Here is a 19,975-nt window from a genome sequence, read left to right on the forward strand (position 1 = left end):
GTCCCGGCCAATCAGCGCAGCCCACATCCCCGCCAGGGGCCGCCCCCGAGGCCCGCCGGGAGGTCGGTACCACTCTACCCATCTGGGGGAGTAACTTCTTCCCATGGTCTGGCAGCTCTACCTCCGCCGCCCGCCCCACGCCAGCTACCTCGTCCGCCCGGCTCGCTTGACTCTCATTCACAGTTTCTCTGTTGTCGTAGCGGGCTGCAGTGGAGCTGAGGGACCATCGTATAATACACTGTCCCTCTCGTCCCTCTCACCCCCCCCCGTGGCATGATGGCGCGTTCCGGGGCGGGGCGTGGCGTGGGGCGGAAGCGGCGCCGTGGCGCGGGAGGGAGCGGCATCATGGCGGCGCCGGGTGAGGCGAGGGTAGCAGGGTTGGGCCGATGTCGGTACCGTGGGGATGGAGGGACGCGGGGTAAATTGTTTATCTCTCCGCAGGCCCGCGGCTGTGTCTGGAGGCGGCGCTCAGCTTCCTGCTTCTCCTCGCCTGTGCCCAGGCCCTTGTCCCCAGCCATCGTCTCGCTGCCCGCGACCTGGCGCGGCTGCGGGCGGTGCTGGAGCGGCCCTTCACGGACGTGCGGGGCGCCTACTACTCCATCGTGGGGCTCAGCAGCCTCGGGGTGCGGGTGGCGGACGAAAAGGTGAGCGAGGGAGAGCCCGACTTTGCTGTGTGAGGGGCTACTGCATAGCAGTGAATGACGAATTATCAATATAATATGGGTTTATAGAGAGAGCTCTGCTTGGACAGGGCCGTGTGGAAGATGTAAAACGTTTACAAAAGCGTTATATCCTTAGTAAGCTTCGGAGTATCACTGGTAGTTGGTGACTGTCATGTGTTATTGTATCCTTGTGCGGGCAGTAAGGTGGCCCTGGCTCGCTTACACTCACTGCTGTGAATGGTGCCTTCAGGGCTCGTTCCTGCACGGCCCGTTGTGATGTTACTGTGGATATCAACTTGTTTAACTGCCTTGTGAGTAAGTTCCCTGCCTGTGGCACATTTGGTGCACTGTACTGTTAAATAGAGCTCCCATTAGTTTGTTTCAGTTCAAGTACTGAATTCAGGAGCAGTCAAATTCTTGTTTATTTTCTGGTTAAAATGCATCCCAGTGATCCATCTATCCAGCTGTCAGTTAACACAAATTAACAAGCAGTCCTATTGCCTGCCTTCGTGCTGTACCTGCTTGCCCCACTTTTCTCTCTGCACTCTTTAAAATTCTGTATTTGTATGCATTAATGATGGTGTGATGTACAGCTGGAAAGGAAGTTCACCTACAGAATTTCTGTTCATCTGTTCTCTGTCCTGGAAGGCTTGCCCTACTAAATACACCTGTTAGACTTTAATTTTGATAGGCTCTATAATTATACTCAATTTAGGTTTGAATTATGGTTGCAGTAGAGCTTATATGAAAATTCCTTATGTCTTTTAGGAGGAACCACCCTTGTTTCTGTGCAGCATGTGGCAGAGTAGGATCTGGGGGGTATAAAAGTGCACAGTGTTCATGGAATTGTCTTAGAGAATCATTTAAATCTCTTCTCAGTGGTTTATAAGTTAACTTCTGTTTCTCCACAGGCTGCATGCAAGTTCATCAAATCTCATGTAGACTCCAGCAGTGTTGAATCCCTCTTTTATGCTGCCCAGTCCATGCAGGTCCTGTCAGGCTGTGAGGTGAGTGTGGAGTTCTGCAGATACTACCAAGGAAATACTTGCCTTCATCTTTTTCTTTGGTTTGTTTAACAACTTGTACTTTCTTTTAGTGGATTGTTCTCTGTTGTGCCTTAGGTAAATAAATGTTTGGGCGTGCTCTACACAAGGCAAAGTGTAAATATTTAACACAAGTATTTGGTCATCGGTAATTCTGAGGGGATGTTTTTTAATTAAACACTGATGGCTAAGAAAAAAGGCAGCACATTTTGTTAGAATCCTCAGGACTGTGTCAATTAGAAGCTCTTTGTGTGGGTGACAGACTGTTTGGTGCTGGATTCAGATGCAGAGCGCCCTTGCTGAGCTGGGTGGGTTACCCAAGCCCTCTCTGTCATCAATACACCTGGCTACTACACAGTGAGGTGATGCCACATGAAAAGCTGCAGCAGGTTACCAGGGTACATCTGAATGGATTATCCTGACCTCATGGTTGACAGCAAAACTTACGGATTTAATCAATTAAACTAAAAAGTAATAAATGACAAAAGGGTTTTTCCCAGAATTTTATAGTAGTTCACCAATCTAGTGTTGCTTCAGGAGGGAATCAGTGGTGGCCATGTTTTTAAAAGTGTGAATCACTGTGATCCCTGTGCTCTTCCTCAGGTCACCATTTCAAATGAGACCAGGGAGCTGCTGCTGGCAGCTGTCAGTGAGGATTCCTCAGTCACCCAGATCTTCCACGCTGTTGGTGCCCTGAGTGGCTTTGGCCTTCCTTTGGCATCCCAGGAAGCCCTGAGTGCTCTCACTGCTCGGCTCAGCAAGGAGGAGAGCGTGCTGGCGTAAGTCTCACCCAGGAGGAATTTGTGTGTTTACCCTCCAGGCTACTGGGGTTTGAATTAAAGGCTATTTTACTGCTCAGTATTTAGAATATAGATGTGGTAGAGTAGGTGCTGTCCAGTTCATTGTTCTTTCCTGGGGGAAGGAAATATATAGGGGCTTGACTTTTAGGGCTATTTTTGTATGATTTTGTAAATGACCTTATGTATTCAGTTTAGTTCAAGGATAATGGTCAGTAAAGGGATGGTATCCCAAAAAAGCCTCCTCTTAAAAGGATTGACAAGAGAGTTTTTACTTTATAATCAGACATGATTCTGTGTCATTTATGGTTGCAGCAGATTTAACGCTCTTTCTCAGCTCTGTTTGTAGTCTGGGGTCCCTACACTGTGAGCTGGAAAATATGTGCCAGTGAGCTGAAAGAATCTTGCCATTTATCACCAAAAAAATTTGTTTCACTGTGAAACAAGAGGACAGAATGTCCCTTAAAGGCTGAGAAAGAAAGGGGAACTTTAAAACTTGCTTTGTTGACTAAAAAAGTGCATTCCTGGAAGCCTCAGTAGCGAGTCTGGGATCTGTGCTCTGCAGGGATCAGTTTGTTCTCTGCCTTTGAGTCTGAGTTCCTTGCAGTGCTGAGGCAGCTAAAGTGACACTCTGTAATGAATGCTAAGTTCACACTAAATCACTTCAGATTCATTCTCTTGAGTGAAATGAAGGCAGGAACAGCTGTTTTACACTTTATTCAGAAGAGAGAATGCAGTTGCTTTGATTTAAATGGTGTTGGCTTTTAAGGAAGGAATAATCACACACATGTTTGGTTTTGTTTGTTCATGTTGAAGAACCATCCAGGCTTTGGAGACGGCATCTTACCTGTCCCAGCAGGCAGATCTGAGTAGCATTGTTGAGGAGATTGAGGTAGGAACATACCATGCTCTCTAATTATTCAGGAATTTGCTAGATTGCTTTAGAACTAAAAGATGTATTAATGTGGAAAACAAAATGAAAAACCAGCCTGGCTAATTGCCTGCATGATGTGGCTTGGCTTTCAAGCAGATAATTCCTTGGACTTTTATCTATTTCACAGTGGACTGAAAACTAGACAATCCTGACATTTACATATAATTAAATCCACTAAAGTCTGGAGGATTTTCTTTCTTCCTGTTTCTAAATAACTATTACAAAATATATAATTGATCCCATACAGATAATTCTTGATTAAAGACCTAACAGCAGAGTTAACTTCTGTGGATCCATTAGAATGCAATTCAAATTTTAATAATTCTTTCTGTCAGGATCTTGTGGCTCGCTTGGATGATCTGGGTGGAGTTTACCTGCAGTTTGAAGAAGGAATTGAGACTACTGCCCTGTTTGTTGCTGCTGCCTATAAGCTGTCAGACCATGTGGGTACAGAGCCAGCAATAAAGGAGGTGTGTACCTGCCCTTTCCTTCCTTGCACACTCCAGCTCCCAAAAAGGATCTGCTCAGTCCCTGTGGTGCAGTGCCAAAGCCTGGTGTAACTGGGTAGAATTTCTACTGCAAAAAGTATTGAGCACACTCAGGGAAAAGGGACATTGTGGAGGGAATGCTTGGAAACAGAATCTAAGAGGAAATTCCAACTTAAAGATCACAGGCTGGATTTGTTGGGTTTTTTCCTTTTTCAAGTGTACAGAAGGAAATTGCAAGCGAAGCTTAGTTTTTCTTTGTTTATTGAGACATGGTGTTGAAAAAAAACCTTGTTTCAGAGTTTGTTCTGGTATTTGGCACTTGCAGCACTTTCCAGCATTTCAAGGTGTTTTGCAAATGTTATTTATGTGTGAGGAAATGCAGGCACCCCAGTTTGGGGTGCCCAAAAGAGAGACAACATTACCTTGTGCCTGCAGGAATCCAGATGAAAAAACTTGTTGAAGATTAAAGACTGCTGGAAATTTCTTTTGATCTTGGTTAAGCCAGAAATCATTACTGCAAGCTATCCACTTGATTTTTTTTTTTCCCCCCCACAAGTTAATGGAGTTAGATGTACTTTGGAGTGAGAATGGCAGCTCCCTAAAGCATGAGCCAAAGTAGCAGGGTTAAGATTGAAGCCATTGTAAGGCATCTGAGTTCAGTCCTGGCTCTTTTCCACACTGCTGCCAAACAGACTAATGCAAAGTAATTTTGATGTCATTTTTGAGGTGGTGATTCTGCCATGTGCAATTCAAACTGTCAGCGTCCAAATGATGCTTTAAAAAAAGACCAATTAAGGGAAATTGTTTGGGTTTTTTTCAGAATTGTGCTGTCAGAAGTGCTGCTGTTGGGGCTTGAGGCTTTATCTCTGTTGAATTGTGAGAGTGCCTTTGGAAAGCCACAAAACTGTCTTTAAAAAATAACATGTAGTATTTGAAAAATTACCTCCCTGTTTTTTTCCCCTCACAAGTTCAGTGAGAGTGTCAGTTGCTGGTTAGGGTCTGGAGCAGTGCCATGCCCTCCACAGACATGAAAAACACTGCAGGATTTGCACTGTGCAGGAGTTTTGTAGCATTTGCCTGGTTGCTTTCTCTAGTTTTGATGTTGTTTATTGTTTGCTGGTACAAGCAGAAGAGTGAAAAATTTCATGTGTAGTGAATTTCATTTGGAAGTGTTCTTTGCAGGTCACTAAGTCGTATCCTTATTTCTTTATTTGGGATTGTCTTTGATTGTACTCATTCTCATTAGAATTTAGCCTGAAATCCTTGGTTTGGGTCAAAGTCCAGGTAGTCAGTCCCTCTGTTTTCCAGATTAGCAGGGAGTGATGGAAGAAGCTGAATAATGAGGGGTAATGAATAATCTGCAGAGAGTGGTGCAGATGCCCTAACCCTGCTGAGTCAGCCTGCAAAACCAGCTGGGGGGATGCTGTCCCACTCCTGCTTTGGAGAGAACAGGTTGGCTTTGGCACATCCCAAAGGCAGAGCTGGCTCTGTGCTCCTGGTGGTACTGCTTTAAAGCTAATCCTCTTAGCTTGAGGACACTGCTGAGCCTAAGGGGATAAGCCTGCATGGGCCTAGGCTGGCTCCTTCCAGAACCATTGGGGTGCTTTGTTCCATGGTTTTCCCAGCCAGGACATCAAGCCTGGTTCTGCTCCACTGTATGAGGACAGTTGTGCAGCTCTTGAGCCAAATTGTCTTTTTGCAGCCACATGCAGATTGGGTAGTTGAGCTGATGACAGCTTTTGACTCTGAAACACATCATTTGTAGAGGTGGATCCATATTCTGCTTTTCTGAGTTCTTGAAACAGTTCCAGCCATTGTGGTTGGAGCCTCCCAGCCAAGAATAAGAATGCACATGAAATTCCAAAGGTAGATAATTTTTGGGTTGCCTCATAATTTGAACTGTTTTTAAAGCAATTGGAAAATTAAACAGTCTTTTATGAATGATGTTTTCATTAATAACATAATACTCAGCCAGTTTGCAGTGTTGTGGGAAGCTGCTGGTGCTTATATGTGGTTGGCTTTTCCTCTTTCAGGATCAGGTTATCCAGCTGATGAATGCCATTTTTAGCAAGAAGAACTTTGAGACTCTCTCAGAGGCTTTCAGCGTTGCTCGTGCTGCAGGTGCCCTGTCCCAGAACCGCTTCCACTTGCCCGTCATCGTTGTCCCTGACGGGCCTGCAGCTGTGTCTCATCACCAGCCCCTGCTCAGGGTAAGGCCTTAGCCCCACACCTTGCCTCAGTCTGTGGTGTTGTAGCTCTGGGCTGACTGAAAGTGTAAGCTGGTGTCTTTCACTTTTAGCTCTGTGGCTGAGGCTCCAGCAGATCTGGGATCGTAGTGCTTTTGTGAAGTGATTCTTAGGAACCTCGGCTTACCGGGCTCTTCCTCAAGAAGGCTGGTGTGGAAGTCAGCTCTTCACCTTCCCTCTTGTGTTAGAAAGAACCAGGGAGGCTGGGATGCTGAGCAGGGGAGAGCTCTGGGTGTGTAACACAGAGGGGTACTGAGTTGTCTGTGTTCCTGCATTCCTTCTGGGCCAAGTCTCACAGAAGTGCTGGTTTTTCTCTCGCAGCTTCAAGTGACCAATGTTATGTCCCAGCTACTGACTCAAGTTTCTGTAAAGCTTGACCAAGCCAAGTCTGTGTCTAGCAAAGCCACTGTCCTTCAACAGCTGCCATTTACTCTCTCTGGGTAAGACAATAAGACTATTTTTAGAGTAAGGCAAATAGGTGTTATTTAAGCAATGTTGGACTTACTTTTCCATAAGTATTTTTCCACAAGATAAATGTTTCTGTGATAGAAAACTCAAAATGCTGTGGTTGTGTTTTGTTAGTGGAGAGTGACTGATCACATTTGGTGGTGATGGAGAATTTCTGTTGTTTTTTCTTTTGACTTTGGTCAGCTTTGAAGAATTCTTTTCCTGCTGCACTTAGCAATCTTAGTTTTATGCTGTGTTTGTTTACTGTTTAATGTAGCATATTTGGAGACTTCTTAACACCTTGGGTTTTTTTGTTACAGAGATTTCTTTGAGCTGAACTTCATGAATGTGAAACCTGCTAGTGGATATTATGATTTCTCTATCACTGTAGATGGAGATAAGCGATTTATTGCTAACAAAGTGGAGGTGGGTGTACTTTTTGATGTATTTTCAATCTGTGCCTATTCACTGAAACAGCTTTTTATTTATTCTTGTGAAAGATGTTGCCAGTTGTATGGAATTTTTATCACATGCTTTTCTGTAATGCATTGGATTTTGACTCAGGATTATGGCCAGTAACCAGATTAATACATGATCAAAAGGGATTTGTGTAAATTTCAAACCTGTCTTATCACTTAGATGCTGATCTGACAGCATATGAACAAAGGGTAACAGTGGAGATGTTTATATGGCAGGCCTAAGTGGATATGCAGAAATGATTACCAAGTGTTAGTTCTTCAGAGCATTCCAGAGTCGAGCCCATAAATCTCAGGGCTTGGCTGTCAGTTGTCTGGGGATTGCCTGCTGTGTGGAAGCCTAGCATTTGTTGTTGTCTGTTTGTATAAGCTCTAGAGCCCTACAAGAGAGCCCAGGGGGTCTTTTGGCATTTCCAAACTGTGTAGATGGTGAAGATTTTGTAGTGGAGAAGCAGTGACCAAAGCAAATGAAATCTTCTTTTCATGCATACACAACCCTTTTTTGGTGGCAAAAACTGTTAGACCACACCTTTCTGAAGAGCACTTTTCTATAAACATTTGGAGTTTTCCTTTCCTCAAGGTTGTTACAGTGAGAGGAATGTGACCTCTCTGACTATTCATGTAGTCACCCCAGTGTCAACAGCTGAGAATGCTCTTCTCCAAAGAGGTCCATTCCCAGGGTTAATTTTTGCCCTCAATCGCCTATTTAAGGAAACAATTAGCATTTCAAGTCTTCCAACATATTTAGCTTGGAGTGGAGGAAGACACAACTGCTGACCTTTACTCTGAGTATCAAATTGGCTCTGTCAGTGGAGCAGTAATGGCACTCAGGGGTGTCAGAAGGGGCTGGATTGTCCTGCTTAAGCTGGGGCTGGCACAGGGAGGCACTGGCAGGAATGTATTAGCTCCAGCAGCTTTGTGGGAACTGCTGCTAATAAGACACATTGTTATGGGGGAGGACTGCTGGGGAGCTGCTTTTTTCCTTACTGTTATTAGCATTAATTGTCCTTAATGCACCATCGTTTTGACAGTAATGAGCTAAACCAGTGGGTTATTACTCAGGCAGAGACTACATTTCCTGGCATTAAAATATTTGAGAGATGTTTGTGTACTGTGCAGTTGGGGGGGCTGTGTGCAGCAGCTCTGAGTTGCCTCCACACAACTTTTTTTAAATTAATATTTCTTTGTCCATCTTTCTTTGCTTCTGTCTTGGAACAAATGAAGGCTTTGCTAAAGTTAGCCTGAATCATCTGCATGTAAATGGAACCATTTTTGTGGGTAGCCTCTCTCTTAAATTACACTTTTTGTTGTGAAGGAATTGCCAAGATGATTGTGTTTGAAGTCTGACTTGAATAGTTAGTTCATGTTTTTACATATTTTTCCTGCAGGTTCTCTGTGAATTATTTTTCAGGCTGAGGGTGTGGGGCTGGCTCACATGAGCAAACCTGTAATAACAAATTGTAGTATAAGATGAAAAATGTCTTGGCAACGAAACTACAATTCTCTAGGGGAGCATTTGTAAGCTGTGAGAACAAATGTGCTAATTAAAAACTACAGACTGCAGTAACTGCTTATATTTGAGAGAAGAATTGAAATCAGTCAAACCCACTTGGCTCAGTGCCTGAATGGGCTGTGGTTTGGGGCTGAGGAAAGGGCAGGAAATAATTTCTCTGCTTGGGGTTTATACTGCACTTAGCACAGAGGAGTGTGATAAATGGCAGGGCCTTATTGGCTGCCCTGCACTAAGGGATAAATGCTGTGACTCTGCAGGAAAGTTTGCTGGACAAAGTGCAGGTCTGCAGGAATGCTTTGGCATTTGCCTGCTGGTAATAAAGTCAACGGAAACCTGTTGGGCTTTAGGGGCCAACAGAGGCAGAACTGTTCCTGTCCGGAGACCTCTTGTCCCAGATTGCTGTCCAAAAAGCAGAAGGACATATGCACAGGCAGTGTGAAGTTGTATCACATATGATGTAATCTTTAATAGCTAGCTTCTGCTAGTTCAGAAGGAAAATTGGTTGGATCTGGGTAGTTGGACTGTTTCATTCAAAACAGCTCTCTTGAAGGACAGCTAATTCCAGCATGCCTGAGAAGCTGGTGTCTGCAGAGCTGGCTGCTTGTGCAGGGAGGAAGGGGATGGGTCAGTGACTGGTGCTGGAGCTTTGCCAGAAGGTAAATTGCTATAGATCCTTTTATGCAGGTTAGGCTCTGATTTGGGCTTAGTTGTTAGACCCTCTTTAGGGAAGAGGGACTAAAGAGCTGAAGCATCTGCAGTGAACTTGACCATAACTGGTGTATGTAGAGTGCTCTGAAGAATTTTCTATTGTGTTTTGTTGCAGCTGAAAGTAAAAGTTTCCACAGAAGTGGGGATTACTAATGTAGATCTTTCTACCGTGGATAAAGATCAGAGCATTGCACCAAAAACAACCAGGTAAAACAGCATGGGGTGTGTGATCCTGGAAGGGCAACCCTGACTCTAGACTAGAGCCTTGCTTTCTCTGAGCACGAGGCCTTCTCTTGGAAAATCACCTCAGTTCTGTGTGGTTTTTTCTCTCCTAGGGTGGCTTACCCAGCCAAAGCCAAGGGATCATTCACTGCTGACAGCCATCAGAACTTTGCTTTATCCTTCCAGCTGATAGATGTGAACAGTGGAGCTGAACTCATCCCTCACCAGGTTAGGACAATTTTTGTCATTGCTGTGTTACCAAGATGTTCCATCATGAAGCATCTGAGGTGACAGTTGCTCTTGAAAAGATTTGATAGGTTTTGAGAAGCCTTATGTTTCTGGCATGTACTGTGAAGATCACTGATCTCATAGCTGGGAGATTCACTTCATTTGTTTTGTCTGTTAAATGAAACCTCTTCTGGCTCTGGTATTGTGTTGTATTTAACTCCACAGATTGAGTGCACATAGCCCGCCCTATAAAAGCACACTTATGATTTTTTAAATGTAGATTGCTGTCTGAAAAGTCCTTGAATGTTACAATCTTCCTTGCAGACTTTTGTTCGACTTCACAACCAAAAGACTGGCCAGGAGGTGGTGTTTGTTGCAGAGCCAGACAGCAAGAATGTGTACAAATTTGAACTGGATACCTCTGAAAGAAAGACTGAATTTGACTCTGCTTCTGGGACCTACACTCTTTACCTGATCATTGGAGATGCCACTCTGGAAAATCCAATCCTTTGGAATGTGGTATGTAGCTGGAAGTGAGGTGATGTGGTTTTGTCATTACTGACAGTCTGACAGGAGGGCATGGTACAGGATTGAAAGCAAGAAGCTCAAATGTTTTGTTCTTTTTAGTAAACCAGAATCCTTTTGGCCATTTATGGGCTCTGAGGTTTGTTGTTCATTGCAAGTTTTAAGTAAACATCAAAGCAAGACAGAAATAAACATTAATTTCATCATGTGGTGGTGCAGAAACTTCAGAATGGGTTTGATGTAATTTCACAGCAGGCTCTCAAGGTTTAACCTTTCTGTTCTTTCTCTGCTGGAAATAAGTCCAGTTCTTAGTGATGGGTGAATGACATTACTGCCCTTGTTTAGGAGAGGTTGCTTCTTAAAAAATATGGTGTCTTTTTCTCAATTTCCTTTAAAAATTATGTAAATTGTGGATTGTCAAATAAGGAAATAGAGCACAATAATGGAATAGGTTTTATGCTTTTAGATCTAAATGCATGAAGCTGCACAATTTCATTTCAGGCTGATGTTGTGATCACATTCCCAGAAGAGGATGCACCATCCACAGTCCAGTCCAAGAACCTCTTTGTTCCCAAACCTGAAATCCAGGTACAGTCAAGATTATTTTTGGAGATGAGGGCTTAGTGTTGTGTTCTTATCATAATTTATTTGTAACTAATGTAATAAAAGGAAGACCGGAGTTACTGCTTAATGGAAAGAAATTTGTTGGAGTTCTCTGGTGTATGAATAAAAAAGCTGTGTGTTCTAGCTATGAGAGAGCAACTGGTGTCAGTGAAAAGACCCAAACATGAAAATTTGGCCAGGTAAGCGCCACAGAAAGGTCTCTGTTTCATTCCAGCTATCTGGGCTGATGTCAAGCTAACAAGTTCTGTGAGTGCAAGGAAATTTTAGCTGTGCAAGAAATCAAACGTGCAGAGACTGGAATAGACACTGTGTTAAAGAGTCAGTCTTTGCCTTAGGAAGAATGGCTCTCACCCAGAGGAACCTCTGAGAACAGCACTAGGACTGCAGCTTGGGAGCAGAGGAGCTGCTCTGTCAGAACAGTGCTGCTCATGAGCTGGTTTTGTTTGTTTGCAGCACCTCTTCAGGGAACCTGAGAAGAGGCCTCCCACAGTGGTCTCCAACACTTTCACAGCACTGGTTCTCTCCCCACTGCTTTTGCTGCTCATCTTGGTGAGTGAACTGGGTCACAGAAGAACAGCACTTCTTCCCATCCAGTCAGAGTCACTTAGGAGGTTGGACAGCTCAGCTTCTTGCTAAAACTTTTGGTTAATCATGAGTGGCACAGCAGTGCTGGAGTCACAGCTAGCAGATGTCAGTGCACAGCACTGGTCTGGTTTGGTTTTTTGAGGTTATAGTCAAAGCAGAATAACACACTGCTGCCAAGTTGAAGTAGGTGGATGAGTTTCACCAGTGTGCTTCAGCTGGGGATGGTGAATAACAGTGGGCAGATTAAGTTACAATAACATTAGACTTCCACAGGAAAAAGGCAGTTACTCTGCCTCACATGTAATAAATCCATCACAAAATCTGTGTTACTTAATCCTATCAGATTGAATTCCCATTTATGGACATCTGAGTGTCCGTATTTGAAACATCCCCTGCTACTCACTATCATCAGGTCAGTGCTTTGAACTTAATGCAATAAAATCTCTCTGAGACAAGTTAAATTATTCCTTTTTTGGAAGATGAAACTGATTCCAACAGTAATTTCCCATTAGCCAGTCTCAGTGAAAGCTGGCATTCGGGCAGTCGTGTCCTCTATGGAGTTCACAATGCACAAGTTGATGACCCTTTAATGAAAAAACTCATTGTTGCTACTCCTCTTTTCCACCCTTAATGCCTTTATCTTTTGTAGTCAAAAACTGTAAGTGTTACTATGAGCAAGCATCTTGTATCTGTCACTGTTCTTCGGATGAGTCCAAAATGAGAGCATTAACTTTTTCTCTTTTTTTTCTTTTTTTTTTTTTTTTTTTTTTTTTTTTTTTTTTGTATTTTTAGTGTTAGGTAATTCAACTGGGTAGAAATAGCAATGTCTATTTCTTTTTCACTATTTAAATTTGGAGCAGTCTTCTGTCATCAGTTTAAGCTTTTGAGGAACTTCATTAGGGCAGTCAGAAGTAGCAGGAGACATTTCCACTGAAGGAGCTCAACAATGCTGCCTTTATCAAAATTACTGCTGTCTCCTCTTGCAGTATGAAACAAGGACTGCTGTAGAGAATACACTGGATTCACTGAAGATCTTAGAACAAACAGGCTTGAAAGAAGTTGAATCTTAAAAGCTTGTGTTTACAAGGCTGTTTAACTCCAATTTTCTTTTCCTTTTAAGTGGTTCAAGATAGGTGCCAACATCTCCAACTTCAGCTTTGCTCCCAGCACCATTGTTTTTCACTTGGGACATGCTGGTAAGTGTCAGAGGCTTTGTGTGTGTTTGACCTCCTCACCTGGGAGTTACAGATGAGAGCCTGTGGTTAATGGGCTCGTGGTCTATTAACTCTAATGACATAACAGCATAACACTTGTTCTCTTGTTTCCATCTGCCTTCCTGCTTTTCATGATTGTTAATATGGTGATAAACCTGTTTTGGCCATCAGCTTATAACAGCCATCATTATCCAGGCCCCTCTCTCACTCCATTTATCTGTACTTAATAGAACTTCTTATTTCCAGAGGTCACACTTTATTGCATGTTTATCCTCTGAGAGTGGGGAGGTTCTGTGGGGATTGAGACCTGCAGGACTCTCAACAGTGAAAAGCTACATCTTTTCTTTAAAGCTCTTCCCATAAAAGCACTTCTGGTTCTTTGGCTGAACCAAATTTTTTCATCCCTTTTATTGTGTCTTTGGTCACACAGTTATTTACTGTCTTGGTAGAATTTCAAAAACATAATAGGTTGGGAGAACATTGAATTGATTACCAAATGTCACTGTTTCTCAGTCCAAGTCAGCTTACTTGGAAGCTTTATAAAGCTGTAAGCCCTTACAGATGTGTGAGGTTAATATCCCCTATTGAAATCCAGAGTATCCTCCTCTTTTTAATAGCCCTTAATGTCTATAATAGGTCCATATTTCTGCCACAGGAGAGTTGGTTGCAAGCTGTCAATGTCATATTTTCACTCCAGAATGGGAACCCAGATGTCTTCATTCCCTGGCAATGTGTGGTCTTTAGAGCTGCCATTCAGAGCTTCAGAGATGGGCTAGGAACCAAATGCTCAGGCCTGGCAGTACAGTTGTTCTGAGGATGACAAATGGTTGGTCTTTGAAATGCAGTTTCAGCCATGGGCTCTTTTTTTTCCCCAGCAATGTTGGGACTCATGTATGTCTACTGGACTCAGCTGAACATGTTCCAGACTCTGAAATACTTGGCCATTTTGGGTGGCATCACATTCCTGGCAGGCAACAGGATGCTGGCTCAGAAAGCTGTGAAGAGGTAAGGGGGGGACAGAGCTTTAACATCAGTGGGGAGGAGGTCACAGGGTGCTGCTGTGTGTCAGTGACCACTGCTTTGGGCTCTTGGACCTTGTGTGTGGGGCTGGGCTGCTCAGCCCCACTTCCCTGCCTCTTGAACTGAGCAGGGCAGTGAGGGGCTGTGCCCAGGGAGCAGCTCCTGCAGAGAGAATTGGCCATGTGGCATGTGCTGAAGGAAGCTCTTAGAGTAGTGTTAGATTATAGAAGCCACTATAAATGTAGAGGAGGCCCAACTATTTGGGAGCTCTTCTTGTGATAAAGGTTTTAAGAGGAAGAAGGCAAGGTGGGAGTAAATTACTGCTGTGTTCCTCTAGCTAAGGGGAGATGGTAGAGAAAAGGGAAGGAGCTGCTTATCAGCTGTTCAGCAACAGACAAGAGGCAAAAAACACTGGCAAGCCCAGAGAAAATTCTGCTAGGTATTAGGGATACAGCATTCCTTTCTGTGCTGGATTGGATTCATTCTGCACACTTGTGTCTTCTGCCACACAGTGTCTGGTGACTGCCCTGGCATTGGCAGCCAGCAGTTTGCTGACCCAAGCTGCCACTGCAGTGCCTTGGTTAGAGGTCTCACACATCCCCTCTCCTTCACTTCTGCCACACACAGTTTCCATGTGAGACTTAAGCTTTTGTACTAACGTAGCATTTGACTTTGAAGATGATTTACTGACCTGCTTTGCCATCACACCTGTGCTTTCCTTACTTTCCCCTTTTTGAGCTGCTGGATACCTACCTGCATAGATATCCCTGGGGTCTCACCTTTTTGATTACATTACACTCTGTTAAAACCAGGAGAAGAGCTGTAAAAAAACCCCATAAGAATATAATTTTCAGGAGGGTTGCATTGATTTCTTTAAAACATCTCTACATTTATGGCTGTGTCAAGGAGGATGATTAATGTAATTAACCATTTTCATACTGTCCTTCCAGTTTTCTCAGCCTTGTTCCCTCAGATGTCCAGCTCTCTCCATTGGCATTTTATTGTGTTAGCATAACTTCCTATGGGAATTTTGTTGCCCCTGGGACTGTTATGTCATTTAATAATGTTTCTTTTTTCATTGAAAGAGTAATGAGACATTGTTATTAAGTGCAGATTGCCTAGGATACAGATTTGGGGGAAAATAATACAATAAAGCAAATTTCTAAGTGTCTTGGCTGAACCAGGGCTTCTGTTAGCACATAAATGCAGGTGGTTGGTTCCTGCTTCAAGCCACTGCAGGGGGTGTCCGTGTGCTTTTTCACTGTAAATGACACGAGGCTGCAACTACAATGGCAAATTTGAAAGTAAAACTTCTCTCTGAGGCTAAAGTTAAACCCTTTGTACACGACTTTAAAGTTCAAAAAGACATGATCTTGTGAAGGCAGTGCCTGCCTGTCTCAGATGCTGGAGTGCAGTGACAATTAACCAGATTGCACTTTGAGGCAAAGCTGTGGAGGCCAGCAGCAGGCGTGGGAAGGAGAGGGAAGGGGGCTGTCTGCATAAACCAGCTTGTTACAGAAGTTACCAGAAGGCCTGGTTTTGCTTTTTGCATTTCTGTCACTGGGTCTGGCTCCTGGAACAGGGCTGCTTTCTTCCTTCCTGTCTTCTCTGAACCTTTCTCCCTCTCTCCTTTTGGCAGGATCGCTGCAGAGCAGAGCAGTAGGTTGGCAAAGTATAGAACGCTGCGGTAAAAGGGGGTTTGCTAGTGACCAGCTCTTCAGGAAGTAAGGGCCTTTTTGGATTTTGCCTTTCCCTGGCCATGCTGCCTGTTTCATTTCACTTCATCACTCACTCCTTTGACAAAAAAATATGAGCTGAAGCTGCTTCCCCCAACATTGCTTAGTGGGCTTTAAATCAGTCCTTGGGTGCCCTGGCTGCAGTTGGGTTGGGCATATTAGCAGGACATGTTTTCTGAGACTAAATTGCATTTGTGTGATTTCCTGAATTATCTGAAGTCTGTGTGGTGATATGTGCACATGTAAATATGCTGTTGTGGGCATCAAGCAGCTCTCAGGTGATGAAATAAAACAATACTATTGCTCCTATAAATAAATTATTAGCAATGTTGGCTGGAGGAGACCATGGTGAAAGTGGCTGACACTGGGGCTATTCCCACTCTGCTGCTGGTACTCCCTGTCCCCACCTGCAGTATTCTGGCTGTGCAGCTGCCAGGCACTCTGCCTGCTGAATTACATCCTCATTTGGGGTGGTGAGAGCTCTGTGCAGCAGAGCCAGGTCAGCACCACCTCTCTCAGCTGAGAACACGACCCAGTCCCAGGTCACCCTCCCATTAGACTGGTCATGATGGCTCAGGCAGCAGCAGCTCCCAGCCCCCTCCATTCCATACAGTCATGTGCTGGCTCTCCATTGCCCTTTGCCAGGAGAAAGCCCTTGGTTTCCTTTCATTCCCACAGGTAAGGTCCCAGTTGGCTCTGTGCACTGTGGTGTAGGGGACAGGACTGCCCAGTTCTGTGTGTGCATGGGGGCTTCAATCCTTGTTCAGTGCACTGGTTTGTTGTGGGGAAGAGGAAGAGTTTGTGGGATGGGTCCTGTGATGACACAGATCACTGTACAATGTGCTGCACAGGTACATCTGAGCATCTGCTTCACCTCACATCCACAGTCAGTGCTCCAGGCACGTGGGGAGTTAAATGGAGCCCAGTTTTTGTGGTGCAAATCAAAACCAGCACTTGGAGGTTGTGCTACGCAAAAGGTGTGCACTGTGGTGAGAGCTCCTGTCTGCAGATCAGGGAGCGTGCAGGATGGTTGCATGGAAATTACCTGTGGAAAATTTGGCACCATGTCCCTCAGAAAAACACCCTTTTGCTGTCTTTTCTCTCCCTGGAGTGTTTTGAGATACTTGAGCACAGAACAAACTACAGCAAGTTACTGGAGAGGAACTGGAGGGGGCTGTCACTTGTCCCTTTGACTGCTGTGTTTGCTGTTCAAGCTTCTCTGTAACATCACTTTGGGCCAGTGCTTTGCAGCTTTTTAGTGGCCTGTTACCAAGTGCCTCATGAGTGTGTTCTCCACAGCCTCCATGTTTCCTGTTTCTCAGCCTGGCATTTTAACTCCTTCATTCCTTATGGGCTGTAAGTAATCTTAGAGGATCATGGAATACCAGGCTGGTTTGGGTTGGAAGGGGTCTTAAGGTCCTCTAGTTCCAACCCCCTGCCATAGGCAGGGACACCATCCACTACACCAAGTTGCTTAGGGCCACATTTACCCTGGCCTTTTAACAAATTCCAGAGATGGGGCAACAACAGCTTCTCTGGGCAACCTGTGCCAGTGCCTCACCATATTCTGAGTTAAAAAATTTCTTCCTAACATCTAATCTAAACCTGCCCTCTTTCAGTTTAAAACCACTGCCCCATCTGCCTGTATAAAGCATCCCTCTTGCTCCTTTTCATAAACCCCCTTCAGGTCCTGCATGGCCACAGTGAGGCCTCCCTTGGGTCTTCTCCAGGCTGAGCATCCCCAGCTCCCTCAGCTTTGCCTCAGAGCAGAGGGGCTGCAGCTCTCAGAGCTGTCTGTGGCCCTAAGATCTTGCAAATAACTTCATACCCACAAACCCTAAGTTAGATTTTGCTTCCATGTGCAGTCACAAGCTTTTTTCCTCATTGCTGAGTATTCTGATGCCCCAGCTGGGTCAGTAGAGTGTCATGCCATGTGTGCCTGTGTCGCATCATGGAAGGCAAAAGGACCTGAAAAGGTTGGGATTGCTGTGCTAACCCTGCCTGATCTTCCTGGGGAGATGAAGATCTTTGTGTTAACATGGACCAACAGTTGCCAGCAGATGGATCAGCCCTGTTAAAAGAAGTTAAGGTACTTGGCAGGCTTTGCCTTCAGCCTGGGTCGTTTTTGTTTGTTTGTTTGTTTTTGTTTTTTTTTTTTTGTTGTTGTTGTTGTTGTTTTTGGTGTTTTTTGGTGGTTTTTTTTTTGTTCAGTTCTGCAATTTAATAGGCACATTCATCCCTTTTGCACCAGAAATTAATCTTCATTTTCTCTGACCATTTCCATGCTCCTTGAATTCCATCCCCCATTCCAGAGCAGTATGGGTTTATCACTCAAATAAGCTGCTTTGGGGATGTTTGTTCAACGAGCTGCTTTTGAGAGAGAATGGGGGGTCTGGGGACACTTGTACTTTACAAGCAAGTGCTTTGTTGCCTGGAAGAGTTAATATTTTTTTTTATTTTTCTTTCCAGGACACACTAGTACCAGAAGAGTGGAAGAAATGTGGAAAAACAAAGCAAATGCTTTCAGAACAGAAGAAAATAAATAACTGAAAGGCCAGAAGAAGGAAGGCAGAAGACAATTCTTTTTTATATATAAAGTCAAAAGGGTGCCAGTTAAACTTTTTTTTTAAATCTTTATTTTCATCATTGTGTTCATGCTACTGGAGTGCTTTTCATATGAATCTGGAAAATCTTTTCTTCCGTGGATCCTCTCCCCTTCTCCCAGGACATTTGAATTTCTTTTTGAAAAAAAGGAAGAAGAAAATACAAATCTGCTTTTACCCCAGGTGCCCCTTTCCTCATCCTAAAGATTTGTGAATAAAGAGGAGGAAAGGATGGTCCTGAGTGTTGTGTTTTGGCTGTCTCAGAGGCAGTGATTGGAAGCTGGGCTCACATGAGAATGAAAAGAGCTTTTTCTGGTGGGTAATTTGGTGTGTGAGTCATTGCTGAGTGTGAGGCTTCCTGTTCTTTCATGTCCTTTCCCTGGGGGCTGTGTTTATTGGGGGGGCTTTCCTCCCTTGGGCGAGGCTGTGGCTGCCTTTCTCCACTGAAGGTTTCTCTCCCCCACTCCAGGCTGTGCCCAGCTGCTCTGGACCCTGGGGGTCAGGCCTTGTGGGAGCCAGCTGTGCTGCTGCTGTGCCTGGCTGTGTCTGACCCAGCAGCTTTAGGGGTCCTGTGGGGGCTGCACTTTCTTCCCAGCCTCTGGCAATAACCCTCTCACTCCAAACTGATGGAGGTTGTTGCTTCTGGTCTCCTATGAAACCAAAAGCCAGCTGTCTGCTGCTTGCCATGTGGCCATGTTTGAGTTACTCACACTCTAATTTTCCACCTAATTACTCCCTTCAGGACCACCAAGCAGTGCTGAGGCAGCAGCTTTGGGTGTTACTGAAGGACTCACAGATTGTAATAACCAAGGGCCTAAATCTCCTCCTGATGAGCAACTTTCACTTGGAAAACTTAACAGTTTCTCCCTCCCCTGCTCCTGTTCATCCTGTGTCAAGGGTGGTTGCTTTAGAGGCCTTTTGGCAATGGAGCCTTATCAAATGTCTTCTGGAAATCCAAGAAAATTACATCAGCAAGCAAGCATGTGGATCAAGGGTGTGGAGCTGAATCCTCCAAAGTGTTTCACGTGTGTGAGACATGACCCCACTTCATTAAATCCACCTTGTCTCTTCCCCATGCTGTTGCTCACACTTAGCTCACTGTTCCTGTTCTTTGTAGCTGTTCCTACCTGCTGGTGCAGTGTAAACATTAGGGTGGGCCCACAGAGGTTTAATGAACTTCTTTGACCTCCCCTGCACTCCTTCAAACTCCAGATCTCAGGCTGCATTCAAGTCCTCTGGGACTAAAGGAGTTTTAGACAAGAAATAACTAAGCTATTCATAGTCATTTAACCCTAAATATTTTTTTAGCCTTGTATTTTGTTACTGCTTACTTAAAAGCTTTTTTTTGTACCTAATTCTTTCTGCTGATGCTTTGTGCTAGGACAGAACTTTTCCTGTGCCTCTGGAGCTGCAGCATGTTATCCAAGGAGAGCAGGGATGCAAAAGGAGAATCATGGAGTGCCCCTGTGATGTATCTTCTATTGTTTTTATTATTTTGGTCTTTTAGTCCTCAGATATTTTTTATTTGGTTTGTTTTTTTTATATTTTATCTCGCAGAGATTATTTGTTTCCTCATTTTGAAACAAACTGAACTCCAAAGGAACCTCTTTTATTCTAAATAGCAACACTCACCCATCCATTTAATCACCCAAACACTTTCTGAAATGTTTTTGAAAGGGTTTTGATTTTATTGGCAGTATCCAATCAATGTTTGCATATGCCTTTTATGCTACTTAACAGAGTTTAAATTCTTTTTGCTACTATGTGTACTTACTACTTTAGGAATCTTCATTTTTTTGTAATTCCTTTCCTTGGAGGGAGTAAGTCCTAATGGCTTTGAGTGTGTTGTTACAAATTTGTTTAGAACTCTATTTTGGACCAGGATACTCAGGTGATTCTTTTGT

The 19,975-nt window shown here is 44.1% G+C and overlaps 1 protein-coding gene across 2 annotated transcripts; it reads left to right on the forward strand.

Moving 5' to 3' along the window:
- Positions 1-236: 236 nt before the first annotated feature.
- On the forward strand, positions 237-18,303 carry RPN2 (ribophorin II). 2 transcript variants are annotated; one of them, XM_059862400.1, is made up of 18 exons: positions 237-358; positions 442-644; positions 1,574-1,669; positions 2,309-2,484; positions 3,319-3,394; positions 3,772-3,906; positions 5,958-6,134; positions 6,492-6,610; positions 6,938-7,043; positions 9,430-9,521; positions 9,650-9,764; positions 10,089-10,283; positions 10,791-10,877; positions 11,367-11,462; positions 12,619-12,694; positions 13,588-13,717; positions 15,372-15,456; positions 17,938-18,303. In XM_059862400.1, the coding sequence occupies exons 1-17, from the start codon at positions 274-276 to the stop codon at positions 15,421-15,423; spliced, it is 2,016 nt and encodes a 671-aa protein (XP_059718383.1). In that variant the 5' UTR covers positions 237-273; the 3' UTR covers positions 15,424-15,456; positions 17,938-18,303. The 2 variants fall into 2 exon arrangements, with proteins under 2 accessions (XP_059718383.1, XP_059718384.1); XM_059862401.1 differs by lacking the exon at positions 15,372-15,456 and having other exon boundaries at positions 238-358.
- Positions 18,304-19,975: the final 1,672 nt, after the last annotated feature.

Source organism: Haemorhous mexicanus, chromosome 18 (genome assembly GCF_027477595.1).
Source record: "Haemorhous mexicanus isolate bHaeMex1 chromosome 18, bHaeMex1.pri, whole genome shotgun sequence".
NCBI lineage: Eukaryota > Metazoa > Chordata > Aves > Passeriformes > Fringillidae > Haemorhous > Haemorhous mexicanus.